General features: G+C 44.5%; 1 protein-coding gene across 4 annotated transcripts in view; it reads left to right on the plus strand.

The window, feature by feature from the left end:
• Nucleotides 1–24,651, plus strand: part of fbln1 (fibulin 1) — an 86,105-nt gene extending 61,454 nt beyond the window's left edge. Inside the window, exons 15-17 of one of the 4 annotated variants that reach the window (XM_036952598.1) lie at nt 4,019–4,161; nt 4,862–4,999; nt 23,804–24,651. In XM_036952598.1, coding sequence (XP_036808493.1) covers nt 4,019–4,161; nt 4,862–4,999; nt 23,804–23,943 — 421 coding nt within the window. In that variant the 3' untranslated portion in view covers nt 23,944–24,651. Of the gene's footprint in view, nt 1–536; nt 1,294–4,015; nt 4,162–4,861; nt 5,000–23,803 lie in introns of those variants that run through there. The other 3 variants (XM_036952590.1, XM_036952607.1, XM_036952617.1) reach the window with 3 other exon arrangements.
• The last annotated feature ends 1,012 nt before the right edge of the window (nt 24,652–25,663 follow it).

Consider the following 25,663-nt stretch of genomic DNA (forward strand, 5'->3'; position numbering starts at 1 on the left):
GGCTGGCCTGGTTACACATCCAGGATGTGGATGGAAATGATAATGTGAAAATAAAAATATCAGAGCCAGCACGGCATGGTCGGGTCGGCATAGTGTGCATCAGGCACCAGTTATTTTATGGCCATTGCTCTATAGTATATACACAACCTAAACCCCATCTCCAACTCCTACCTCTGTATGGACGCTGTGCATGCCCAATGTTGATGCACAATCAGTTAGGATTCAGTTAAAGCATGTTCTGTTATTCCGTGTTAATGCAGGCAGTTGAGTGACGAAATGTAATACTTTGCTTTGATATGTTCTTGCATGACCCGACAGGGGGCAGAGTGACACTTGCCGTTCCACAGAAACACATGAGGCTGCTGATTCTGATGTGACTTTGTCCCTACCAACCTAGCCCCACCCACCCAGCTAGCAGCATGCCATGCACGGCAAATCAAACTTATACCTCTCTATTTTCTCTGTTTCTCTGTTTGTTCTATCTGTCCGTCTTTGTCTTGTCTTGTTCTGTCCCTGGCCCTTGTCTTTCCTTACAGTCGTTGTGAACGCTTGCTTTGCAATCAGACTAACGAGTGCCTGGCCTCGCCTCTGAGAATAACCTACTACCACCTCACCTTTCCCACCAACATCCCTGTGCCAACTAACATCTTTCGCATGGGCCCGTCCAACACAGTGCCCGGAGACCACGTCCAGATTGCCATCGTCGGCGGCAACGAGGGCAGCTTCTTCAGCGCTCAGAGAGTACCCTCTGGTGGCGTGATGGCTGTGGTGGAGCCCATCACCGAGCCACAGGACTTTGAGCTGTCTCTGGAGATGAGACTGCTGCGTTACGGCACCACCAGCACCTACCTAGCCAAAGTCCTTGTGTTTGTTGTCCAGGAGCACCCTATAATGCCGTTCCAGAGTAGAGAGTAGTAGTATAGCAACAAAAATAGGTCTGTAACGACAACAGCAAAAAAAGAGCAAACACTGCCACGATAAGCAAACACTAACACAGCTGACGTAGACCTAAAGCCGCATAGCTGTCATTTGTCTCATTGTTTTTGTTCCTGTTTTGTTTTTGTGATTACTGTAGCTTATTCCATGTATTCCCCAGCAAGACAGGCCAAATGTAATGTCCTCTGTTGGAGGTATGGCGTTTGAATGGCCACTAGGTGGCACTCTAGGGCAGGGTATTGAGGTAGTTGCCTGGGGATGCCTATTGATTACTGTACAGTATTGTGAATGATCATCTACATGGTGTAGTCCTAATATCTTAGTGTTGATTTGTTGAATAAATTGAATCAGACGTTCCATCCGGATCTACTTTCTAACATATAGTATGTTTTGTGGACAGCATCAGATATCTCATTTTGAATAGGAGAATTACATAGCTGGGGGCACTATGACCTGGAACCTAAGTATGCAGTTAATGTATGGGGCAAGAGTATGTGATTTGTAAAAACGTATTTTCAGTGGCACATCTGTTTAATAGAACTGTGATATTCCCGTAGGTGATTATCAATGTTTTATATGGCGTATTAGCACTGTCAAGTCATGGTTGATTTGGTGGAAGCAGTTAATTGTTGGATGTACATAATTCTAAACCGGTCTCACATCCTGCACCAGCCTATTGATATTTTAGGAATAATGTGAAATGCACAGATAGATTCTACTGCATACTGCGTGTATAAAACCAAGCACACAGTGAATCAAATACAAGGCAGGGCTAGTGACAGGTGATGGGATGCAGTCGTGGAAGACAAGGAAATATGTCTAGCACACAGTATAAATAGCTTGACGTGCCGTTAGGCCACTAGTCAGAGCCTGCCTGGGCTGTGGCTTAAAATAACTGTAAATTCATGTGTGGGTACCAGGTTCCTCCTGACCTGTCAGAGCAGTAAGGATGCACCTCTCTATTGGGGATATCCTTAAAATAAATAAAAAACATGGCGGTCGGGACACAGCTACAGAACACTAGGTTTTCCTCTCTACTCTGACACTGAGTTATGGGGATCTGGGTTCTGGCCGGTGGTCTGAACAATTTGTGGCGGAGCAACATCACCGCTCGGAGAATGAATGATGCCCTGCTGTATTTGTGTTGGGGCGTTATCAATGAGCAGACTATAAATAATAATTACCCAGAAAACTTTGCAGCGCTTGACCAGAGGACTTCCATCCCATCCAACAGTCTGTTTTCCTTTCTGGTCTTGAAGTATTGGGGTTTTTTCTGTAGGGCTGGGTCTCTCCGGGCCACGTGAGCTGGAGAGAGAGATGAGAGGACTGGGACGCAAGGGCCTTCCTGTGGCACGCACACACACACACACACACACCACACACACACACCACGCACGCACGCACGCACACACACACACACACACACACACACACACACACACACACACACACACAGGCCATAATTAGCACTCTTCTCCACTTGCTGTCTTGTCTTTGATGTACCCCGCTCTGGGCGAGGGGCAGTTCACCCTGGGTCATTATAATCTCGTCAATTTACTCTGTGGCCCAGCGGAGAAGAGCATTCGCCCTGTCCTCCAGGGCCTGCTCTCTCCTCTCGCTGCTGCAGGCCGAAGTATTATAAACTTGGAGAACATTTTGTGGCTTTGGCCTGGACCAAAGCAAAACTTGGACCCAGCCGCTAATTGCTAATTACAAGCCCCTACCCAGTGGCGGCTTTACTTTTTGTCAGGGGCTTCTCCCCTCTCTCCATGTAAGGAGCCGTGCAACCCGAGCCAGGTTCTGGCCTGGGGTTGAGCTGCTGCCTATAGGTCCCAGGAGGAGAGATAATGAACCACTATGTAGCTACATTCTATATTATACTGGAGCAGTGGTGGATGTTGACTGGATCTATACATGTTACTCTTGGAAACCAGAGCCAAATCATGTAGGCACTGGCCAGCTACTTACAGGGTGACGCACATTGCATAAACTTCTGTTTGAAGCCCATCCACACAAGACTATTTAAGCGGCATATAGGGTATTTTGGCTGTTTGGACTAGGTTCATAGAGAAGCTGAGTTCATTGGGAAGAGCATGATACATCCTTACACTCCACCAAGCTGAGGAGATAACAGCTGACGTTGAGTTGTAGAATTTGTTTTGATATGTTTTGTAACCAGGACCTCTCTCGTCATCCCCAGGGCCTTGATGATTTAAAGACGGGGCTCTGTCCCTGGTGCTTGGTGGTGAAGAAGCAGTTCCTCTCAGATTCCAGTACAGGTTCCTGGCAGCGTAGCGGCCCTGTAGTTGTAGGTATGCTGGTGGGTGGCGTTTGTTTCAGCGGGGTCTCCCCTTGAGCTGCCACTGATTAGACTGTGAAATAAACCGTCTTAAATAATGGGATGAGAGCAGCTTGGAGCGCTTGGGAGTTGTCTAGTCATGTTCTTCACAATTTAGGAGACTTTTAGAACCCCCCTCGTCCCATAAATTCTCCTCAGGAGATTATCAGATACGAAGCCGGGGACACACGCTCAACAAATCCAAAATATTTTCCCGCGAGCAGGTCGTGCATCATTCTCCCATCTCCTCTTAGTATTTCATATTTCACTCCTCTTCTCTCCGCAAAAAAAACCCACAACCGTTGCATCAGAAACTGAACCATATCAGAAACTGAACCATATCAGAAACTGAACCATATCAGAAACTGAACCATATCAGAAACTGAACCATCCACGTCTACCAAAGCCTCCAGCAGGCATAATCTGCCTGCTATGTGATCTTTGGCCGTCATTGTTTTATTATTCTTGCTAGCCACATTCAGTACCATTTTTATTATTTTTTTAATGTCGAACATTATACCCAGCATCCCCCGCTGTCGGCGGAGAGATCGTGTTTGTGTAGCGGCCTTTTCACAGGCCCTGCTGAGTTCTTGATTGTGCGGTTGTACTTCTCCCTTTGAAGAGGATGCCCTGTCATTGTGACCACCAGGGGAGGAACTGAAGGCGGTTGGTGCCTAAAGGCTTTTTATAGTCTCACCCCTAAAGGTCAGAGGCTGTGTGTGCATGTTTTTCTTCTCTTAGCAGGGCGAGGGTTGAGCGCTCAGACACCATCCGCTGTGTGAAGTCATGCCAGCCCAACGACATCGGCTGTGTCCTGGACCCCGTACACTCCATCTCCCACACCGTCATCTCCCTGCCCACCTTCAGGGAGTTCACCAAGCCAGAAGGTAGGGGCGCAATCTCAGACACTTATTTGGATTACAGCTAACTTTCTTTTTTTCAGACCCAGTGTTTTTTTTCCACTGCATGTTATATAAAAAAAAATATTGCAAGTGTAGTCCTTTTTATGTTACCTCTTGCCCAAAATCAACCAATGCTTAAGAGTGTTGTTGACAGTGTACTTGTAATGTCGTGCACCAGACATGTCCTCCCAAACTCAGTATATATCTGAGCTGTGTTCATCCAAAGCCTGGGGATGAGGTTAATGTACTGGTAACACTATCAAGTATTGGCTAGCCGCTAGCCCAAAACCAATGACTAAGTGTCACTTAGGATGGATCTGACTGACTGACCACTGTAATCACACACAGACAAACCGAGACAAACTTGGTCCTACATGTGGTGCATGTTTCAGACACACTCATCCTCAACTTCATGGGAAGTTAAATCCTTGTTGTTTCTCATGAGCTCCTCGTCGGGGTGTTTAGGAATTGCAGGCCTCCAACTGAACAACAGCACTGAACACCCATTTGCCCCGTCATAACCCCCTCTGCACACAATAAACCCAGAGCTCAGCCGCCTCCCATTTAATTGTCTTCCACCGAGGAGAAGTTGGCACGAGCCTGGCTGTTTCAATCCCAGCCTGATTATGAGGGTTTAAAGCTCTGTAAAGCTCTTTTGTCTCTAATTGTTATCTTCTCCCAACAGAGATCGTTTTCCTGAGAACCATGTCGCCGGCGCACTCCTCCCCCCAACTCAGCTCTGACATTGTCTTCGACATTCTGGAGGGAAACGTCCAGAACTCCTTCGACATCGTCAAGCGACAGGAGCATGGCATGATTGTGGGTGAGTGGAAAGAAAGGAGGAGGGAAGGTGGCTAGGAACAGATCGTGGGTGAGTGGAGCGAAGGGATGCAGCTAGCTAGGCCATACGTCGCTTGACTTGGTTATTAAGGTATAAGTAACTCCTCAAATGACTAGGGACAAATAACAATAGCAGGAGACCACTATGGGTTCTCCCTAGTCCCGAGGCCTGGACGGATGGATATTTAATTTGCTCTGAGAACAAAAAAAATAGTGGTTTTCTGACCTAATTTCGCATTACGAAAAGGCTTTTTTCTTCTTCTTTTTTTTTAACCAAATGCATATGTGTCTCCATGTGAGAGCAGAGTGGGGAGGAGAAGAAAGAGAAGCCTTGGATTGAAAAGCATGAAATTCTCCGTCATAAGGATGCTCCTGTGACATAAGTACATCTGACACGCACTTCTAATAACATTTGGTGGCATTTGGGAGCTGTCAGCGTCTTCTGTGGCCCTTTATGTCTCCCTCTAGAGAGCTGTCCTTTGGGTTGTCCTCCGAGACCAATGAAGGACGGCTTTCTCTTCTTTATCCACCAAACATTTGGCGACAGTTTGTCCCACACTTGTGGGAAAGCACCATTTAATGAACTTATTGACCGCCATGTTTTTTTCACTCCTCTTCAGCAACAAAGCCCTTCTTCTCCCTGACAGATTATTGTGGCTATGATGTACAGAGATGGCCTTATACTTTTGCATATCAAGCAGTCTGGATGTGCATAATATCTTTCCATGTGCGTGTGTACATGTCTATGACTAATATCAGTCCTTATACAGGCCTTGAGACAGTCATGGACACTAGCGGCAATCAAGGCTCAGATCTAAGTCTGTTCATGTAAAACAGAGAGGAGAGGAGCCCTAATGGGTGTGACTGCATGTGGAGCCTCTGTAGTTTAGGAGCCCATCCCTCTACTGTGACCTCCACTGGTCTGGTGAATATCCAGCGCTGCTCACGGTCTCTGGGGGAGATGAACCGAAGCCTGGCCCCAAGAGGACGGGGGTGTACCGGTGACACATAGTTTGGCCCTCTTGGATGTTTTGGCTCTGCGATGGGAGGATGGCGGGATGGGGACAGTGGGAGAGAGAGTGAGAGATGCACACTGTGCTGATGGATGAAGGGATGGCCTGTCACTACATACATCGGTCTCTTCCCAGAACTGAGCAGGGAAAAATGGAGAGAGTGTGCCAAGCAGTCATCAGCTCATAGGCTATGGGCGCACGCAAGGTCTCACATTGCACACATACATATGTGTATAGTCACACAGACACACAGGTGCCCACACACAAGCGTACACAAACATAACTCTAACAACCACGCAATAGAGTGCAGATACTATCTGTTGAGTTCAGTGGTTATCGTGTCATTGCTTTTGGGGGTATAAATGAACTATCCTTTGGTATTTGGTACTTACTTCACCACTCCTCAGAAGTTAAACCGGGGCATGTATGCGAGAGAATGTGTGTGACTTGCGTATGTGAGAATGAATGTGTGTGTCTGTATGTGCGTGCGTGCCCAATGTGTGCAGAAGTCATCTTAGGCCCTTGTGATTCATGTGGTTAAATGTATTGTTCCATTTCCCCCACTAGCCCTCAGTGTCTCGCGGAACATTAGAGTTCTTTAACTGACTACCACATGAAAGGCCTCGCTGCCCTGTTTGTGAGGAGCCACTTCTCTCCCAAACCCTAGGATGCTTATTGGATGCAGCTCTCACGTGTTAGCCTTAGTCGGCCATGTTGACGTGCTCTGCTGACAAAGGCTTCGGTCAGTGACTGTCTGCTTTGAAGTGTCCGTGTCCGTGATTAGCTATGGAGTTTGGTTTATTCTGCTCAGCGGTAGTGCTCTGCTCTGATTTGTTTGGCTACTGACTGTGGCTTAGCTCTGTAGCTAGCTGACATGTAAACTATCCGTACGAGTTGCGTATAAATCTACTTTGTGAGTGAGAGGAAAGTCCTCCTTTGTATTCACCAATACCGCTTTTAATAGACTGACCACTTTGACCAGCGTAAACCGTTTAAGTTTGGTACACTGCTACTTTGGGGAAATGATTCTGAGTTGGGGCTCTGTTTCACACAGTGACGCACAGTCTCACCCACTCTCACACTGGCTATACAACGAGCCACACACTGCGAGAGAGCCGCACCACTCTTCTGTAGTCATCCATCAGTGTCCTAGGAGAGGTTTTCCCAGCTCTGTCACGTCTGGGTGACAGCCTTGACAGCCAGCCGCATCTGTGCTAACACAACACCCCCCCCCAACACTCGAGAAAACATGATCACAACCAATAAAACACTCACCGAATCCAATGTCCTGGAGCCCAGGGCCTAGCCCAGCACCACGTACTGCCACGACCGCACAACGGACGCTGTGTGGTCGTGGCAGTACATGGTGTCTTACGGCACTACAGGTAGAGATAACGTAGATCCAGCTTGATGGTGTGTCATGACTGGGACATAATCACTGGCACATCAGATGACGCATATTCGGAAAGACAAACGGTGAAGGAAGAGGTATGCATTACTGAGACGATCTTGCACTATCACACGTGCACTTCTGATTTGGTCAGATTGAGGACAACGTCTGTTTGAAGGGACAGGATAGGATGATTGATTCTGGAAGCCAGCAGGTGGACTGCAGAGCTACTCCATTTAAAAACAAGGGTTTTGTGGTTCTGTGGTCTGCAGCACAGGGAGCAGGTGGTGGTCCAGAATCAGGGGCTTTCCTCTGCTGCAGCTTGTTGTGATGGTAGTGATGTGTGTATATGTGTGCGTGTGTGGTGTGCTACAGATTGATGGTGGTCTCGCCAGTGGTGTTGGTGGTTCCCCCTGTTTGACTTCCTCTCCCAGGCCATGCTTTCCCAGTGGGACTAATATTGTTTTAACACCACTCCCAGTGAACGCATGGTGTGGATGGACTGAGCTCACGTCATGCTCATGTTAGCAGGCAAAGGTAGCCATGGCTTGGCTGGGGCTGGTACTGAGGGTGGGAATGAAGATGAGAATATGGGATGGGGCTGAGCTGGAGTAGCAACATGTGATCTATATTAGAGAAGAAAGAGGGTGGGAGTAGCATCTCCAGATTCTCCACAGAAGGGTTTGAAGCTTTCCTTCTGGCCACCATGAGTGGGGAAGTGAGCCAACCATCGCAGGGTAGTTCCTCAACCTCATCCTTTGGTGACGCTAGTATCATCCGACAGTAAGTCAAAACCACCAACAATGGTCCATATAAAGCTTCCCTGGACTGACCAGAGGGCCCAGAAGCCACAGCTTGATTCCAACCATCGTAGAGAGCAGGTAGAAAAATGCTTGTGGTTCAATTCTTCCCAAACAATTTTTATGTTATTGGCATGGAGATGGCGGGCTGTGAAGGGAACCATGGAGTAGGAAACCTGTCTGTGTCTGTGTCAATGGAGTCTTCCACAGTAGCTGGTGTAATTTGGCCGTGGTGTATCAAATATTAGTAGAGTGTTACTGTGGAAGAGTGGGGCTTGAGGTTTAAGTCTAGGAATGTGTCTGAAGTGGCACCTTATACTGTATAGTGCACTAGGGTGATTCCTCACGAAACTAGAACAAAAAAAAGACCATGATTTTCTGAATTTTCACAAAGTCCTTTGGAGGAAGGATTGTTCACATTGATTTGACATTTGTATCTTAAAGCATAATTGAGAAATAGTTAATTGAAGTTTGAATATTTGTGACATTTTGGCCTTACCCAGGCCTGCTTTAAAACTCCATAATGTTTCATCGGTAGGTGCACAAAGCTGTTGGTGTCATATGACACTTTAGTGTTTGCTATGTAATATGAGTATTATTTTTTTATTTCAACCACACATTTCTTACGTACATTTATGGATATTGAAAAATATAACATGAATATTGAAAATATAAAATGTCAGATTTGGCAAATTTTTCAATATAGTGTTTGAAATAAATATAATCTACATGTATATCAAAGTTCCTGAGTGGGATCTATGCTAGTTTTAAAGTTATGGCCCATTTTATACAGAGAAATTGGCATAGTAAGCAATGTAACCAATCACAGCTCTCCTTTTATTTGTATCATTGCACTTCCATCATCAACCATTTTGAATCCATTTTGACATTTACTCTGTTGGTAATGGATCATAAAGTACCATAGATCCCACTGTGGAACTTTGATATTCCCATAGAGTATATAGAAAAATTGGCCAAATAAAATGTTTTCAATATTCATGTTTATATTTTTCAAAATTCATAGATGTAAGATTTTTATTGAAATTGAAATACTACTCATATTACAGAACAAGCAGAAAAGCAACTACAGATGAAACGTTATGGAGTCTTAAAGGAGGAGCCTGGGTAATACCAAAATATCACAAATATTCCAAAACCAATTAATTATTTCTCAATTATGCTTTAAGATACACATGTCAACAATCCTTCCTCCAAAGGACCCTTCTAAGGATACATTCCCCCCAAAATCATGATCTTTTTTTGTTCTTCTAGTTTCAAGAGGAATCATACTAGGCAATAGGTTGCCATTTCAGGTGCAATCTAGTTTATGTGTTGTCTTTGTGTGGTTCGTGTGGAGCTGACGACAGAACTGTGAAGGGTAGGGTGATAAGCAGAGAGGTGGAAAGGAGAGCAAGAGAAAGAGGGAGATAAAGAGAGAGAGTGAATGAGAGAGAAAGAGAGAGAGGCTGTCTTGTCAGGGGATGATCATGAATCATGACATGGCATCAGCAGGCCCCACCAGAGCGGGCCAAGCCCATGAAGAATCCCTGCCTGCTTGCCTGCCTGTCACTGAGGGGATTAGTACAGCTAATCAAAACAGTGTCTTCTCCACCCGACAACCCCTCAGCACAGCCAAACACACAACGCCTTCTCTTCCCCGGGTTGGTCTACACTGATGTTAGATATTGTCACACACACATGCGCTCACAGAATATATGTAAGCTTGCATGCAATATTGCACTCTTCTGCATATGCCTGCACATACAATATGCCTACGCACATCCTCACACACATGCTATACCCACACACATTGAGACACCATGGATTCTTACTGTAAGTGTATTACAATAATTTGCCAGACATAGCTAACTAAGTACTTGTCTCCCTCTCCTCTGCGCTCCACTTGATTTGTATACAGTTGTTCATCATCACTCCCTACTAGTGTCTCCACAGCTACGCAGCTGTTTATTTCAGCTTTATTTTGATTATTTATATTTGACTAATTTATTTCCACATTATGTCAGTGGAGGCTTCTCAGAGGAGGAAGGGGAAGACCACCATCCTCAGTGAATTTCAGAAAAATTGAAATTGTAAAACATTTAAAAAGTTATCATTTTTTTGATAAAGCTAAATATATATATATACACTGCTCAAAAAATAAAGGGAACACTAAAGTAACACATCCTAGATCTGAATGAATGAAATATTCTTATTAAATACTTTTTTTCTTTAAATAGTTGAATGTGCTGACAACAAAATCAAACAAAAATGATCAATGGAAATCAAATTTATCAACCCATGGAGGTCTGGATTTGGAGTCACACTCAAAATTAAAGTGGAAAACCACACTACAGGCTGATCCAACTTTGATGTAATGTCCTTAAAACAAGTCAAAATGAGGCTCAGTAGTGTGTGTGGCCTCCACGTGCCTGTATGACCTCCCTACAACGCCTGGGCATGCTCCTGATGAGGTGGCGGATGGTCTCCTGAGGGATCTCCTCCCAGACCTGGACTAAAGCATCCGCCAACTCCTGGACAGTCTGTGGTGCATGGAGCGGATGGAGCGAGACATGATGTCCCAGATGTGCTCAATTGGATTCAGGTCTGGGGAACGGGCGGGCCAGTCCATAGCATCAATGCCTTCCTCTTGCAGGAACTGCTGACACACTCCAGCCACATGAGGTCTAGCATTGTCTTGCATTAGGAGGAACCCAGGACCAACCGCACAAGCATATGGTCTCACAAGAGGTCTGAGGATCTCATCTCGGTACCTAATGGCAGTCAGGCTACCTCTGACGAGCACATGGAGGGTTGTGCCACCCCACACCATGACTGACCCACTGCCAAACCGGTCATGCTGGAGGATGTTGCAGGCAGCAGAACGTTCTCCACGGCGTCTCCAGACTCTGTCACGTCTGTCACATGTGCTCAGTGTGAACCTGCTTTCATCTGTGAAGAGCACAGGGCGCCAGTGGCAAATTTGCCAATCTTGGTGTTCTCTGGCAAATGCCAAACGTCCTGCACGGTGTTGGGCTGTAAGCACAACCCCCACCTGTGGACACCGGGCCCTCATACCACCCTCATGGAGTCTGTTTCTGACCAATTGAGCAGACACATGCACATTTGTGGCCTGCTGGAGGTCATTTTGCAGGGCTCTGGCAGTGCTCCTCCTGCTCCTCCTTGCACAAAGGCGGAGGTAGCGGTCCTGCTGCTGGGTTGTTGCCCTCCTACGGCCTCCACATCTCCTGATGTACTGGCCTGTCTCCTGATAGTGCCTCCATGCTCTGGACACTACACTGACAGACACAGCAAAACTTCTTGTCACAGCTCGCATTGATGTGCCATCCTGGATGAGCTGCATTACCTGAGCCACTTGTGTGGGTTGTAGACTCCGTCTCATGCTACCACTAGAGTGAAAGCACCGCCAGCATTCAAAAGTGACCAAAACATCTGCCAGGAAGCATAGGAACTGAGAAGTGGTCTGTGGTCACCACCTGCAGAACCACTCCTTTATTGGGGGTGTCTTGCTAATTGCCTATAATTTTGACTGTTGTCTATTCCATTTTCACAACAGCATGTGAAATTTATTGGCAATCAGAGTTGCTTCCGAAGTGGACAGTTTGATTTCACAGAAGTGTGATTGACTTGGAGTTACATTGTGTTGTTTAAGTGTTCCCTCTATTTTTTTGAGCAGTGTATATAAATACTAAATATAATCACGTCAGCAAATAATTGATTAAAACACATTATCTTGCAAAGAAGGTCGACAGTAGCCTCAACAGAAATTGATGACAAAATTATTGTGGGGGCTGTCTTGTTAGACTTCAGTGCAGCTTTTGACATTAACGATTATAGTCTGCTGCTGGAAAAATGTAGGTGTTATGGCTTTACACCCTCTGCAATAATCTGAATAAAGAGTTACACAGAGGGTGTTCTTTAATGGAAGCTTCTCAAATATAATCCAGTTAGAATCAGGAATTCCCCAGGGTAGCTGTTTAGGCCCCTTGCTTTTTACAATTTTTACTAACGACATGCCACTGACTTTGAGTAAAGCCAGAGTGTCTATGTATGCGGATGACTCAACACTATACACGTCAGCTACTACAGCGACTGAAATCATTGCAACACTCAAAAAAGAGCTGCAGTTAGTTTCAGAGTGGGTGGCAAGGAATAAGTTGGCCCTAAATATTTCTAAAACTTAAAGTATTGTATTTGGAACAAAACACTCACGAATCCCTAAACCTCAACTAAATCCTGTAATAATAATGTGGAAATTGAGCAATTTGAGATGACTAAACTGCTTGGAGTAACCCTAGATTGGAAACTGTCATGGTCAAAACATATTGATGCAGTAGTAGCTAAGATGGGGAGAAGTCTGTCTACAATAAAGTGATGCCCTGCCTTCTTAACAACACTATCAACAAGGCAGGTCCTACATGCCCTAGTTTTGTCACACCTTGACTACTGTTCAGTCGTGTGGTCAGGTGCTAAAAAAAAAGGACTTCAGAAAATTGCAATTGGCTCAGAACTGGGCAGCACGGCTGGCCCTTGGATGTACACAGAGAGCTGATATTGTCACGTTCTGTCCTTTATTTCCTTTGTTTTGTCTTTATTTAGTATGGTCAGGGCGTGAGTTGGGGTGGGCAGTCTATGTTTGTGTTTCTATGTTTTTTCAATTTCTGTGTTTGGCCTGATATGGTTCTCAATCAGAGGCAGCTGTTTATCGTTGTCCCTGATTGAGAACCATATTTAGGTAGCCTGGGTTTCACTGTTGGTTTGTGGGTGTTTGTTTCCGTGTGAGTGTTTGTCGCCACACAGTACTGTTTCGGTTTGGTTATTTCGTTTATTGTTTTGTATTTCATAGTGTTCAGGCTTTTCTTATTAAAATCGTCATGGACTCTTACCACGCTGCGTATTGGTCCGATCCTTGCTACACCTCTTCAGACGAAGAGGAGGAAATCTGCCGTCTACAGATATTAATAATATGCATGTCAATCTCTCCTGGCTGAAAGTGGAGGAGAGATTGATTTCATCACTACTTTTATCTGTGAGAGGTATTGACATGCTGAATGCACCAAGCTGTCTGTCTAAACTACTGGCACACAGCTTGGACACCCATGCATACCCCACAAGACATGCCACAAGAGGTCCTTTTACAGTCCCCAAGTCCAGAACAGACTATGGGAGGCACACAGTACTACATAGAGCCATGACTACATGGAACTCTATTCCACATCAAGTAAGTGACGAAAGCAGTAAAATTAGATTTAATAAACAGATTAAAAAAGCACCTTATGGAACAGCGAGGACAGTGAAGCAATACAAATATTGGCACAGAGACATGGACACACACACACACACACACACACACACACACACACACACACACACACACACACACACACACACACACACACACACACACACACACACACACACACACACACACACACACACTATACATACACATGGATTTAGTACTATAGATATGTGGTAGAGTAGGGGCCTGAGGGCACACAGTATGTTGTGAAATCTGTGAATGTATTGTAATGTAATGTAATGTAATGCTTTGCCAGCAGCTAATGGGGATCCATAATCCATAATAAATACATATACAAACAGCACTCTGTAGGGTAGCACCATGGTGTAGCAGCTAGCTTCCATCCTCCTCTGGGTACATTGACTTCAATACGAAACAAGTAGGCTCATGGTTCTCACCACCTTCTTTAGACTTAAACAACTTCCAGAGGGCACCCTCCAGACTATTAGAACTATTGCAGTATGAACAGACATGTTGTACACCCAATAAAATGATCAGAGAATGAAAGCCTACAGCTATCTGGCACTGCAGTGTATAAAATGTTGTGAGTAGTTGACTCAAAGAGAGAGAAAGACAATAGTTTTGAACAAATTAATATCTTCCAAAATGAAGGAGAAGCAAAAGAGGAATAGTGAGAGAGATCTCCTAATTTTTTCACTTCTAGTTACACTTACTTAGCTATCAAATGCAGCTAGCTAGTTTAGCCTACTCAAACACCCTGTTCAAACTGAGGGATGCTATGCTAGCTAGCTGGCTATGACTTTCCAATACAACACTGGACATTTTCCAAGTCAAGGTAAGCTTTTGTTATTGCTAATTTATTGCCACTGGGGCCCACCGGTGTAACTGCTTACTGACTGTACATTGTAATGTTACTGCATGATTGTAGTGGGTTTAGTAACGCGTTAGTTCTATTAGCTATGCTGACTATGACGTTACATTAGCGAATATGGTGAGAACGATGTTGGCTGTGTGTATCAGTTTGGCTTAGAAAGGTTTTTTTGCCTGGTCACCTATAGCTGATGTGTTGTGCATTGAAGTCAACAAGCGAAGGGAAGAGGTGAGAGGAGGAGAGCGCATAGATGCGAGAAGGAATACAACGTGGCTGCTATGAAAGTGAACTGTGTTTACGTGTGATCGAAAATTCTGTTGAAAAACATTTCTTAAACGGAAGCAAATGGAACAAAACGGGGATTAACATACCTTAATTTGTCTAATAGAAACTCTCGTTTCCAAATATTGGACTAATGATTACACCCTATATCAGCTAGATGCAGGCAAGAGTGTGATAGGCGGTATTGAATGTCACATATTTGTCTCTCGACCTATCTGCACCTACGTTGTAAACTTTCCTTCATAGGCTAGGTTGTAGCAACCTCCAGATGGGTATAGGGAACATTTGAATATTATGTAGTAGCCTAAACCTATCGCTGTTACATTGAACTAGGTGAATGGAATATGAATGAGAGTCATCCAGTATGCTGTTATAGAAATAAGGCCATTCTCATGAAAAAAAATCGTCCTCCCTCATCTTAAATGGCACCGATCGCCACTGCTTTATGGATATATTTTTGGCCAATACAGATAATGTAATGAAAGGTATCCAGGGATACTGACATACTGTATCCGTTTATCAAATATGGATCCAAAAGACATTCAGGAAATGCGCATGTTGATAAATCAATGTTTCCAGGAAGTCCACCAAATCCAGCATCAACTTCTGTTGTAGGTTTTAATGTCATGTTTCTAGATATAGAGTGCTTTTGTCTAATTTGTCCTATGCTCCTCAGCGGTAGTTTAGGTTACTGTACAAGGTCACTTTTACTACGATGTGAAGGTCACAATAAAGATAATGTACTATATATGTTACTATATCATCAATGCTACTCATCCATTAAACAACCACTGAACATAGAAAGTCCAAGAAAAGCAGCAATCTTTTCCTTCCAGCTACTGTAGCTACTTTTCAATGATGTCACAAGCAGTGGAGCATGATTGCATGCGTCCAACGGTTCATTTGATCTGTAACTGTGACTCATTGCTAAATGACCTTGAAATACCAAACCACACGAGCTGGCCTTTCAGACTGGGGGTGTTCAGTGCTCACGTCTCCTTTGGAGTGGTCAAGGGACTGTTTAGACAGCCTGGCTGGACTGCCCAACCGTCGGTCAGTTGGTTGTGATCAGGAGCTATACCAAACACACAAGAAAGGCCAGTCAGGCCCGTGCCCTATGGTCCGGTCCCCAAGGGGTTTCATGCTAATCCTATGCCTCTCTCAGAGCGGACTGGGCCTGGGCCGTAGCGTGCTCTGCCTGGCCTTTGTCCAATGGTTTTACAGCACGGAGTATGCATCGCACCACGGCCAGCGTGTCATTATACAATACTGTGGTAAGGCCGACGCATGCTTTTCATTTGTTTCTGGTGTTAAACCCGTTCATTTTGGATTTTGTCATACACTTCCTCGCCGAGTTGTAGAAACCAGAAAACCCCGAAATTGTACTGTTTACATGTAACCCTTTAATATTGTATCCCTCGCAGCCTCCTGACATTTGCTTCACTTTGTTTTGTGGCAGTGTCTCCTCTGCTACCATGTATTTAACACTTAAAATACCCCCCCTTACTACGCCAATGAGCAGCCATTTTGACTGCAACATTCTAACTGTCTAATACACTGCTCAAAAAAATAAAGGGAACACTTAAACAACACAATGTAACTCCAAGTCAATCACACTTCTGTGAAATCAAACTGTCCACTTAGGAAGCAACACTGATTGACAATAAATTTCACATGCTGTTGTGCAAATTGAATAGACAACAGGTGGAAATTATAGGCATTTAGCAAGACACCCCCAATAAAGGAGTGGTTCTGCAGGTGGGGACCACAGACCACTTCTCAGTTCCTATGCTTCCTGGCTGATGTTTTGGTCACTTTTGAATGCTGGCGGTGCTTTCACTCTAGTGGTAGCATGAGACGGAGTCTACAACCCACACAAGTGGCTCAGGTAGTGCAGCTCATCCAGGATGGCACATCAATGTGAGATGTGGCAAGAAGGTTTGCTGTGTCTGTCAGCGTAGTGTCCAGAGCATGGAGGCGCTACCAGGAGACAGGCCAGTACATCAGGAGACGTGGAGGAGGCCGTAGGAGGGCAACAACCCAGCAGCAGCAACACTACCTCTGCCTTTGTGCAATGAGAAGCAGGAGGAGCACTGCCAGAGCCCTGCAAAATGACCTCCAGCAGGCCACAAATGTGCATGTGTCTGCTCAAACGGTCAGAAAAAGACTCCATGAGGGTGGTATGAGGGCCCGACGTCCACAGGTGGGGGTTGTGCTTACAGCCCAACACCGTGCAGGACGTTTGGCATTTGCCAGAGAACACCAAGATTGACAAATTCACCACTGGCACCCTGTGCTCTTCACAGATGAAAGCAGGTTCACACTGAGCACATGTGACAGACGTGACAGTCTGGAGACGCCGTGGAGAACGTTCTGCTGCCTGCAACATCCTCCAGCATGACCGGTTTGGCGGTGGGTCAGTCATGGTGTGGGGTGGCATTTCTTTGGGGGGCCACACAGCCCTCCATGTGCTCACCAGAGGTAGCCTGACTGCCAATAGGTACCGAGATGAGATCCTCAGACCCCTTGTGAGACCATATGCTGGTGTGGTTGACCCTGGGTTCCTCCTAATGCAAGACAATGCTAGACCTCATGTGGCTGGAGTGTGTCAGCAGTTCCTGCAAGAGGAAGGCATTGATGCTATGGACTGGCCCACCCGTTTCCCAGACCTGAATCCAATTGAGCACATCTGGGACATCATGTCTCGCTCCATCCACCAACCACGTTGCACCACAGACCGTCCAGGAGTTGGATACTTTAGTCCAGGTCTGGGAGGAGATCCCTCAGGAGACCATCTGCCACCTCATCAGGAGCATGCCCAGGCGTTGTAGGGAGGTCATACAGGCACATGGAGGCCCCACACAATACTGAGCCTCATTTGGACTTGTTTTAAGGACATTACATCAAAGTTGGATCAGCCTGTAGTGTGGTTTTCCACTTTAATTTCGAGTGTGACTCCAAATCCAGACCTCCATGGGTTGATACATTTGATTTCCATTGATAATTTGTGTGTGATTTTGTTGTCAGCACATTCAACTATGTCAAGAAAAAAGTATTCAATAAGAATATTTCATTCATTCAGATCTAGGATGTGTTATTTTAGTGTTCCCTTTATTTTTTTGAGCAGTGTAAGTACATTTCCCATATCCTATCAGAAAAAGTATCCTTTGGTTGTGTTCATGAAGGTCTTGGGTAACAATCAAAGAACACCATAACATTTGTATTAGTTTATGTTACTGTAGATAATCTCACGTGTGGAGCGCAAAAGAACAGCGGTTATTCATGGAAACATTTACATTTTGAAATGTATTTAGCAAGGGTAAGTGTTTTTGGAAACCTCAGAATCTGCTCTATCTGATACTATATAGAACTCAGAGGAGGCTGGTGGGAGGGGCTATATGAGAATGGGTTCATTGTAATGGCTGGAATGGAATAAATGGAATGTATCAAACACATCAAACATGGAAACCACGTATGACTCCGTTCCATTGATTCCATTCCAGCTATTACAATGAGCCTGTCATCCTATAGCTCCTCCCACCAGGCTCCTCTGATAGAAATCAAAACGTCTTACCTGCATGTGACTCTATAGGATGATTAGAAAAAGTCACTTTTTGGCAATCCAGGGAAAGAAATGACATGTCCTCCTAAAACTTCTTATAACACAAATTCCGTTCGTGATATCCAGTGGCGACCAGTCATTCAGGGCAGAGCCCCACCTGTTTTGAGCCCCACATTTTTAGCTTAAAAAAATCAGGGTTGCCTGTTTTGCATGTTATTTTGTTATTAATATTTGTTTGCAAACAATGTAATTTTTTCAAATAATAATTATTGAGTTAATAATTGTTATCTTTTTGCGGGTAGAGCTCTGAAAATTCAAGCCTCTTGGGTGCTGCCATAGAGATACATTAGAAGTGCCCATCCAAGAAGGCTCAAGGTCATTGGCCACAGATAAAATTACGTTACATCACGTTATATCTACAGCAGCTTTGATTGGACTGAATCTTAGCTAGCAGTCATCATCAAGTCGACAATCTACTGGAAAATCTTCTTTAATCCTTGTCATATGAAGATGAAACGTATCAGTGCTCAAGAGCTACGACCTGAAGATCACTGACGTCATCATGATTCAACCTTGTTTTTTCCGAGTTCTCAGTGGTCTTGATAGCACCATAAATCCAGAGAATGCCAGACTTTGATGACAAAGTTTAATGACAAAATCTGTCCACGAAGGACCGCCGCGCCACCTTCCAATTAGTGGTGGCTTTAGTTTGCCCTACCAGGATTTACATGCTAAAATCACCAATGGTGATATCTAAATTCTAACAACATATGTGTGTTAAATATACTTATTTAGGAAAATTCAAGGAAGGAGGGCAGCATGACTTAAAAAAATGGAAGAGATATTTCAATTTTAAATTCATATGCAGCTGTAACGGATGTGAAACGGCTAGCTTAGTTAGCGTGGGCGCTAAATAGCGTTTCAATCAGTGACGTCACTTGCTCTGAGACCTTGAAGTAGTAGTTCCCCTTGCTCTGCAAGGGCCGTGGCTTTTGTGGAGCGATGGGTAATGACGCTTCGTAGGTGTCAGTTATTGATGTGTGCAGAAGGTCCCTAGTTCGCGCCCGGGTATGGGCAAGGGGACGGTCTAAAATTATACTGTTACACAGTCAAAATGACTGCCTCTGCGCCTCTAGTGTTAACGCTTTTTTCTACTTACAGGCTATGTTACGGTGTGCCGGAATGTTCTGGGGAACAGGGGGTTTGTGCAGCTGTGTGTTTGATGGAGGTTGGAACATGGTGGGGTCACCTCTGCACCCTGCGCAGATATACTACCTCAACGCACTCCCAGATATACTACCTCAACACACTCCCAGGGATAGCAGAGCACTTTCAGACGTTCTGTAGGCGTACAATCATATCCTGGAATGTACTAGATACACAAAGTAGAGGAGAGATGATATCAGTGAGAGATCTGGTCTTTTTTTATTGTTTATGTGTAATGGCCTACACCTCAGGTACTGACGATATGATTGCATCAAAGTAAAACCTGGTAGCTTTGAGGTTTTCACCTCACCACAGCTCGTGACCGAGTGAAATGTTTGCAATGATTATGTGGTTGTGGTGGTTTGGTTTCACCTCAGATTCATAGCTAGTATGTTGAGCTCCAGCTGTCACTGTAGATGCCTTGTCTTCGTGGAGGATACGGCACTCTGTGTGCTGTGGATGTGAAACATGTTGAAGCACAGAGCCCTTATAAGGCTTCATACGAGCCTCTTCAGGTGTAACATCTGGCTGGTCTAACTGCGCAATTAAAACTTGGGATGATTAAGAGGAACACGCACAGCATGCACTACATCACTCTGCCACTTGCTGAGCTATGTTGAGCCAATCAAAGGACTCAGCTGCCGCACCTCACTGATCAGTGACGACATGTAAAGCTGCTGACAGTAGTACTGAGCACCGCACCTGAGAAAGCCGTGAGACGCCTACAGGCGTAACAGAGTTATGCAATGCCATTTAGATATTGAGGAGTTTTGACTGTGGATGCTCATGGCAACATTTAGTTGAATCCTACATTGTCTAGTGTATTTTTTTTATATCGTGTAAATTTAAAATAATGTAACGTTTCGCTTGTTTGTCCCTCCGATTTTCATTTGTCCTTGAGATATTTTGTTTGCGGCAGCAGCAAACTTGGCCCCAGCTGACTCTTGTAATAAAAAACATTTAGAGCCTCCATTGGATTCCGGTCACATTTATGATCTGAAACCATTGCTCTACTCCCAATAAAACAGGGCTATTGTGAAAGTGAAACCCATGCCGTATTGTGGTGCGCCATACTGTATTTATAATGAATGATATGTTTCATTGTGCTCGTCTCGCTCTCGCTCGTCTTGATTGGGTAATCCAGTTCATCCAATATTGAACCCTGTGAACTGACTAACTTCGAAGTTACATGGGCAAATTTGAACTTCATGAACTCTGTTTCTTCTCATGCATTGCACACAGTGCACATGTTGCATTGGTAGCATATCTAGTTGTACGTCAACGACTCACATGCAGTGGATCAATTCCCAAACTCAGTCAACTGTATGTCTACATTATCTCTCTGTATTGAGTGAATATTTGGCACTTGTATAACTGAACAGCATGCCACCTCTTTTTGCTGGTGATGATCATAATTGTTTCATATACGCAAAGCCCCAATCTGTTTTTCCATGTCCTTTATTTTTCTGAACATTAGTGCTGCAGCACTGTCGCTGAGTTCACACAGAGGTTCCTTCTCTCTGATGAAGCTGACGGTTTGGAAACAATAAAACCCCCGTCCCGCTCCCCTCGGTCCCTCAGCCCTGTGTCACTATGCAACAGAGTCCCAAAACACCAAAACAAGGGGGCAACCCTGGTAAGAAGGGCCCTATTCCACACTCTTCAGGCGCTTATCGCTGGAATCTTCTGGAATCTTCTGTGTGGCCGCAGGGATCCAGACTGACTGGGAGAAGGATGAGGGGAGAGGGGATGAGAGGGTAGGCTCAGTAAGACTGACTCTGGTTGAGCTTCTCTTGCTGCCGCCTAAAGATGGATCCCTGAAGGAATGCCTGCCTGCCTTCATGGCTGTATCGCGTGACAGACCAGTCCGCTTCCCGTCGTCCAACACATGGGACTCATTTACCCTCGCGGGCCTCAATGATGGTGCCACAAACATCAGGCAGGCGCCCTTAGGAAGAGGAGAAGATGAGACAGGGAGAAGGCAAGAGAGGAGAAGAGAAAATAATGTTAGCGTTTTAGAGAGGGTCTAGATTCTAACCCCACACCATGCCAGTGTCCACCCCAGAGGACATTTGCAGCAAACAGCTCACTCTTGATCTTCATCGTTTGCCCTATGGTGAGAATGAGGGCAATTCCACAGAAACAGGATGATGCTGAGACTCCGATTTTTCACTTTAAAAGTATGCCAAAGAAAAACCATTGATTGCAAAGTTAAACAAACCATGCAACTCTATGCACAAGGAATACTTTTTATTTCCACAGGACAGTTTCCAAAATCACATTTACTCGAAGAACAGTGCAGATGTAAAGTTTGGTAACAGATGGACGGTAAAATCTCCCTGTTTTTTATGTGACCATGTTTTACAAAAACTCTTAAATATCTCCAGAAAAGGGGGTTGCCAGCTATGAAATAACACCTTATGTTTGAAAAAAATATGTTTTGGTTATTGAACTATAGTAGGTTCTTAATTTGAGCCAGTTTGCTACAGCAGGAAAATAATCCTGCAGCAACAGGAAATGTGAATTATGTGGATTATAATTAATGGGCAAATCAAGTCTGAAATGTCAATGTAGAAATTACAAACGTTAGAAACATTTTTAAACCTCAAATACACTACAAGTTTGCATTTCCTTCTGTGCAGGAAAATTCTCAGCAACGAAAGAGTGCTCAAATTAAGATCCTACATCTGTAAGTGAAGTGGATTAACACCCATTAACAGACTGATGGTAACAGAATGAAATCATGGGTCTTTGATCTGTACTATACAGAAATGCATAATTATGAATGTCCTTCTCTTCATGGTAGAACAATGTTTACATCTTCCTTTACATGTTTGGGTATTATTATACGCACGGGCTATTATTTGAATGAGCTCCACCTCCAAACAAGACCACATTTGGTTAGTCCGGACCGGTCATAACAGAATGCCAGTGGAAGGGAGGACAGTAGTAGGTGACCCAACTGTGGTTTGTTACTACAATGAATTCCCACTGTAGCCAATTCAGTTGCAGTCATTATGTTACTGATTTTGTAATGACAAGACAATAGGCAATATTTAGTCAACGTATGCCAAATAATTTATGCAAAACGAAATATAAAATGTTGATATTAGTTGGTAGGGGTCTTTACTCCAACATTATTGTGTTTTGATGTATTTCAAATAGCTTTAATGACTTTTTCTGTTTTCTAAGACCCCTTTTCCATCTGTTTGACCAGAAGTCAAAGCCTTCGCATATTCCTCATTTTTAGGATGGAAACCGTAGAAAAATTTATAAAAGCCTTAGTTTCTCTAGCTTTCGTTTGACATCAAATTTTATGTGCTCATATGAACTTCATATGTTAGTGCTCATGGGGCTTTTTACATGGAAATACCCATGACCAAATGTCTCTCACTGGTTTATGACAATTGTGGTACAAAGGCTTTTCATGAGTCACATTGAGTGATGGCGGGACATCTTGTTGATTTGATTTAAGATCATTCATCAGGCTGTACTTTTGATAGACTTTACCGCATTGAATTAAAAAAAAAAATAGAATTATGAGACCAATACCTACTTCATCTAATACCTGTCTCTCTGTGTGAGAAACCGTCGAGAGAGAACAAGAGAGATGGATAGATAGAGAGAAAGACAACAGTGAATGGACAGTGCAGTGATTGTGCTGCCTGGCTGCACGCTGGGCGATGGCTGTTCAAACAGGACTGAGCTGAAATGTCACCAGCCCTCCGCAGAGAAAGGGCCTGCTGACAGCCTGGATAAACACGGTCGTTCTTTCACCCTGTAATCGCATGTTCACTTAAAAAGAGCTTCCAACAAATTCCATGTGCATTCGGTCATTCTTGGGTCTCGGTCTAAAGCAGTGGTGTTGTGTTTTCCCCACGTTGTTACCGTGATAGGAGAGTGTCTCTTTTGCTTGTCCTCCAAGGGAGGTTGGCGGTTGGAGGGAGGAAGGTGGGGGACGGGTGGATGGAGGGAGGGAGGGATGAAGGAGAGAAATAAAAGCCCGATTCACATCAATAGGTTTGACATTCCTCTCATCGTATGAGGTCAGCACGTCACCAGGCTCCAGTAATAGTATTGCTGCACGTGATGAGAAGAAAACAACATCGATCCATCCCTGCTGCCACTTTTCATTCTAGAATGTCCCGAGATAGAACTAGAATGGGCCTATTACTTCCATACAGTATGTTACGAGTAGGAATGCAAAAAATGTAGAGAAAGGTTTGCTATCCCCTGTAAGGATGACTGCAAACTAAATAAAACTGTTTTAATTAAGCTAACTTGATGGTCAGTCATAACAAACAAACCCCCCCCCCCCCCCCCCCTTACCCAGTACGTTTGGTACCCTTCACTCTCTGACTATCCCTCTGTGTCTCCCTTAGGTGTCGTCCGACAGGTGAAGCCCCTGATTGGCTCGCTAAACATGGTGTTGAAGCTGGCTATGAACTATGTCACCTCTGGGGTGGTGTCTCATCGGAACATCGTCAATGTCCACATCTTCGTTTCCGAGTTCTGGTTCTGAGTTTAGGACATGCCACCGCCACCACCACACATAGCCACACAGTTCTACCACAGTACTACCAGCACCGTCACATAATAGCCACAAAGTACTACCAATTACACATTACTACCACCCAGTACTACCACCGTACTATAACTTACCGTCCTAACATGAAGAGAAATTTGAATTCCGAGTGCATGGAGGAGAAAAGGAAGATTATTTGGGTGTATAACTACAAGGATGTGCATGCACACCATTGGGAGGTATAACACAAGTCATTCCTGATAAACCCAACGCAACACATTGTAACTGACTTTTGTTCATTTTTCGTTCCGTTTCCATTAAGATGAACAGACCACAAGCTGCTTAATCACTTTTTATATTGTATGAAACTAAGGCACACTTCCCAGTCAGTTTACATGTAATAGAAATTGATGTAACAAGCCAAGCCATGAGTGGACGCATGCATCTGGCGCACAGAGCTTGATGTGAAGACCTCACATACTGTATCGTGTAATGTAAGCATGCTGTCATGCTGAAAGACAATAGAATGTGATTGTGAATTGAAAGGGCATGCGTAGACATGGAGAGGTGAAACACCATTGAAGGATTTAACAGTTGAATGTAACACTTACCCATAGGTTCATGGCGTGTATTACATTTCCTTTTCTTACGTTATACACTGCGAAAGGTGTTACGGTACTAAATAAACCATCTTGTTTTTACTTATGAAGCCTTTTCTTTGTGTGCGGGCGAGTGAAAGCTTCAGGTTGGTTGATGAATTGAACTTGTGTTCATTTGGAGGAGAAGTGGGACAGAAGTCATTTCTGGTACAGTGATTGAGAGTGCAGAAAAAAAAGGGTGAGTCAGGGGAGAGAGAACGGGTACATAGGCACTAGGAACCAGGAACCACAGCCCTAATTAGGTTAGTCACTGAACCAGAACGGTTCTCTCTACTCCCACTAAGTCAGCCTAGTGGACATGAGACGCTGTTGGTGGAGCAGATGACAGCAATGTTCTAACGATGGGGCTGTAATCATCCCCGTGGTTGAGGCCCAGGCAGAGCTTTCCAATGCTTCAGACAATGGAGGAAGGAGTGACATTCATCAGGAGCCCAGCCTGTCTACACGGACGGCTCTAAAGGTACTGAGGAGATAATTCCCTGGATTATTGTTCTTTTTTTGTATTTATTAGGAATTACTGCACTGTTGGAGCTAGAAACACAAACATTTCGCTGCACCTGAAATAACATCTGCAAATCTGTGTACGAGACCAAAAAACTTTGATTTGATCAAATAGAGGCCAAGAGGTCAGACCTGTTCAGATGTGAAAAGGAAAGGAGAAATATTTGGAATGTTTGTTTGTGTGTGCGTGCGTGTGAAGAAAACAGATGACAATAATATGATGGTTAGACCAGCATCTGTAAAGACATACCCACAGAGGTAAAGGCAATTAGCCAATCTGGAAGGACATTACAAACTGTCTGACGTGGGGGATTATTTGAAGGACCATAGGACAGACACATTGGGTAGATGTGTGAGAGTAGCTAAGTATAGCTGAACATGGACAATGGGACAGCGTGTACAGACTGTACTGGGCAGGGTAGAGTGTGTAGGAGGACAGCACAGATTCCAACAAGCTGAATAATATGGACAGTCAAGAAAGGCTGGAGCAGCAGTCCCTACTCCCTGCGCTGCTGCACTACAAAACCACATACATGTGTGGGGACAAATGAGCAAAC

This window comes from Oncorhynchus mykiss, chromosome 2, assembly GCF_013265735.2.
Source record: "Oncorhynchus mykiss isolate Arlee chromosome 2, USDA_OmykA_1.1, whole genome shotgun sequence".
Classification (NCBI taxonomy): Eukaryota; Metazoa; Chordata; class Actinopteri; order Salmoniformes; family Salmonidae; genus Oncorhynchus; species Oncorhynchus mykiss.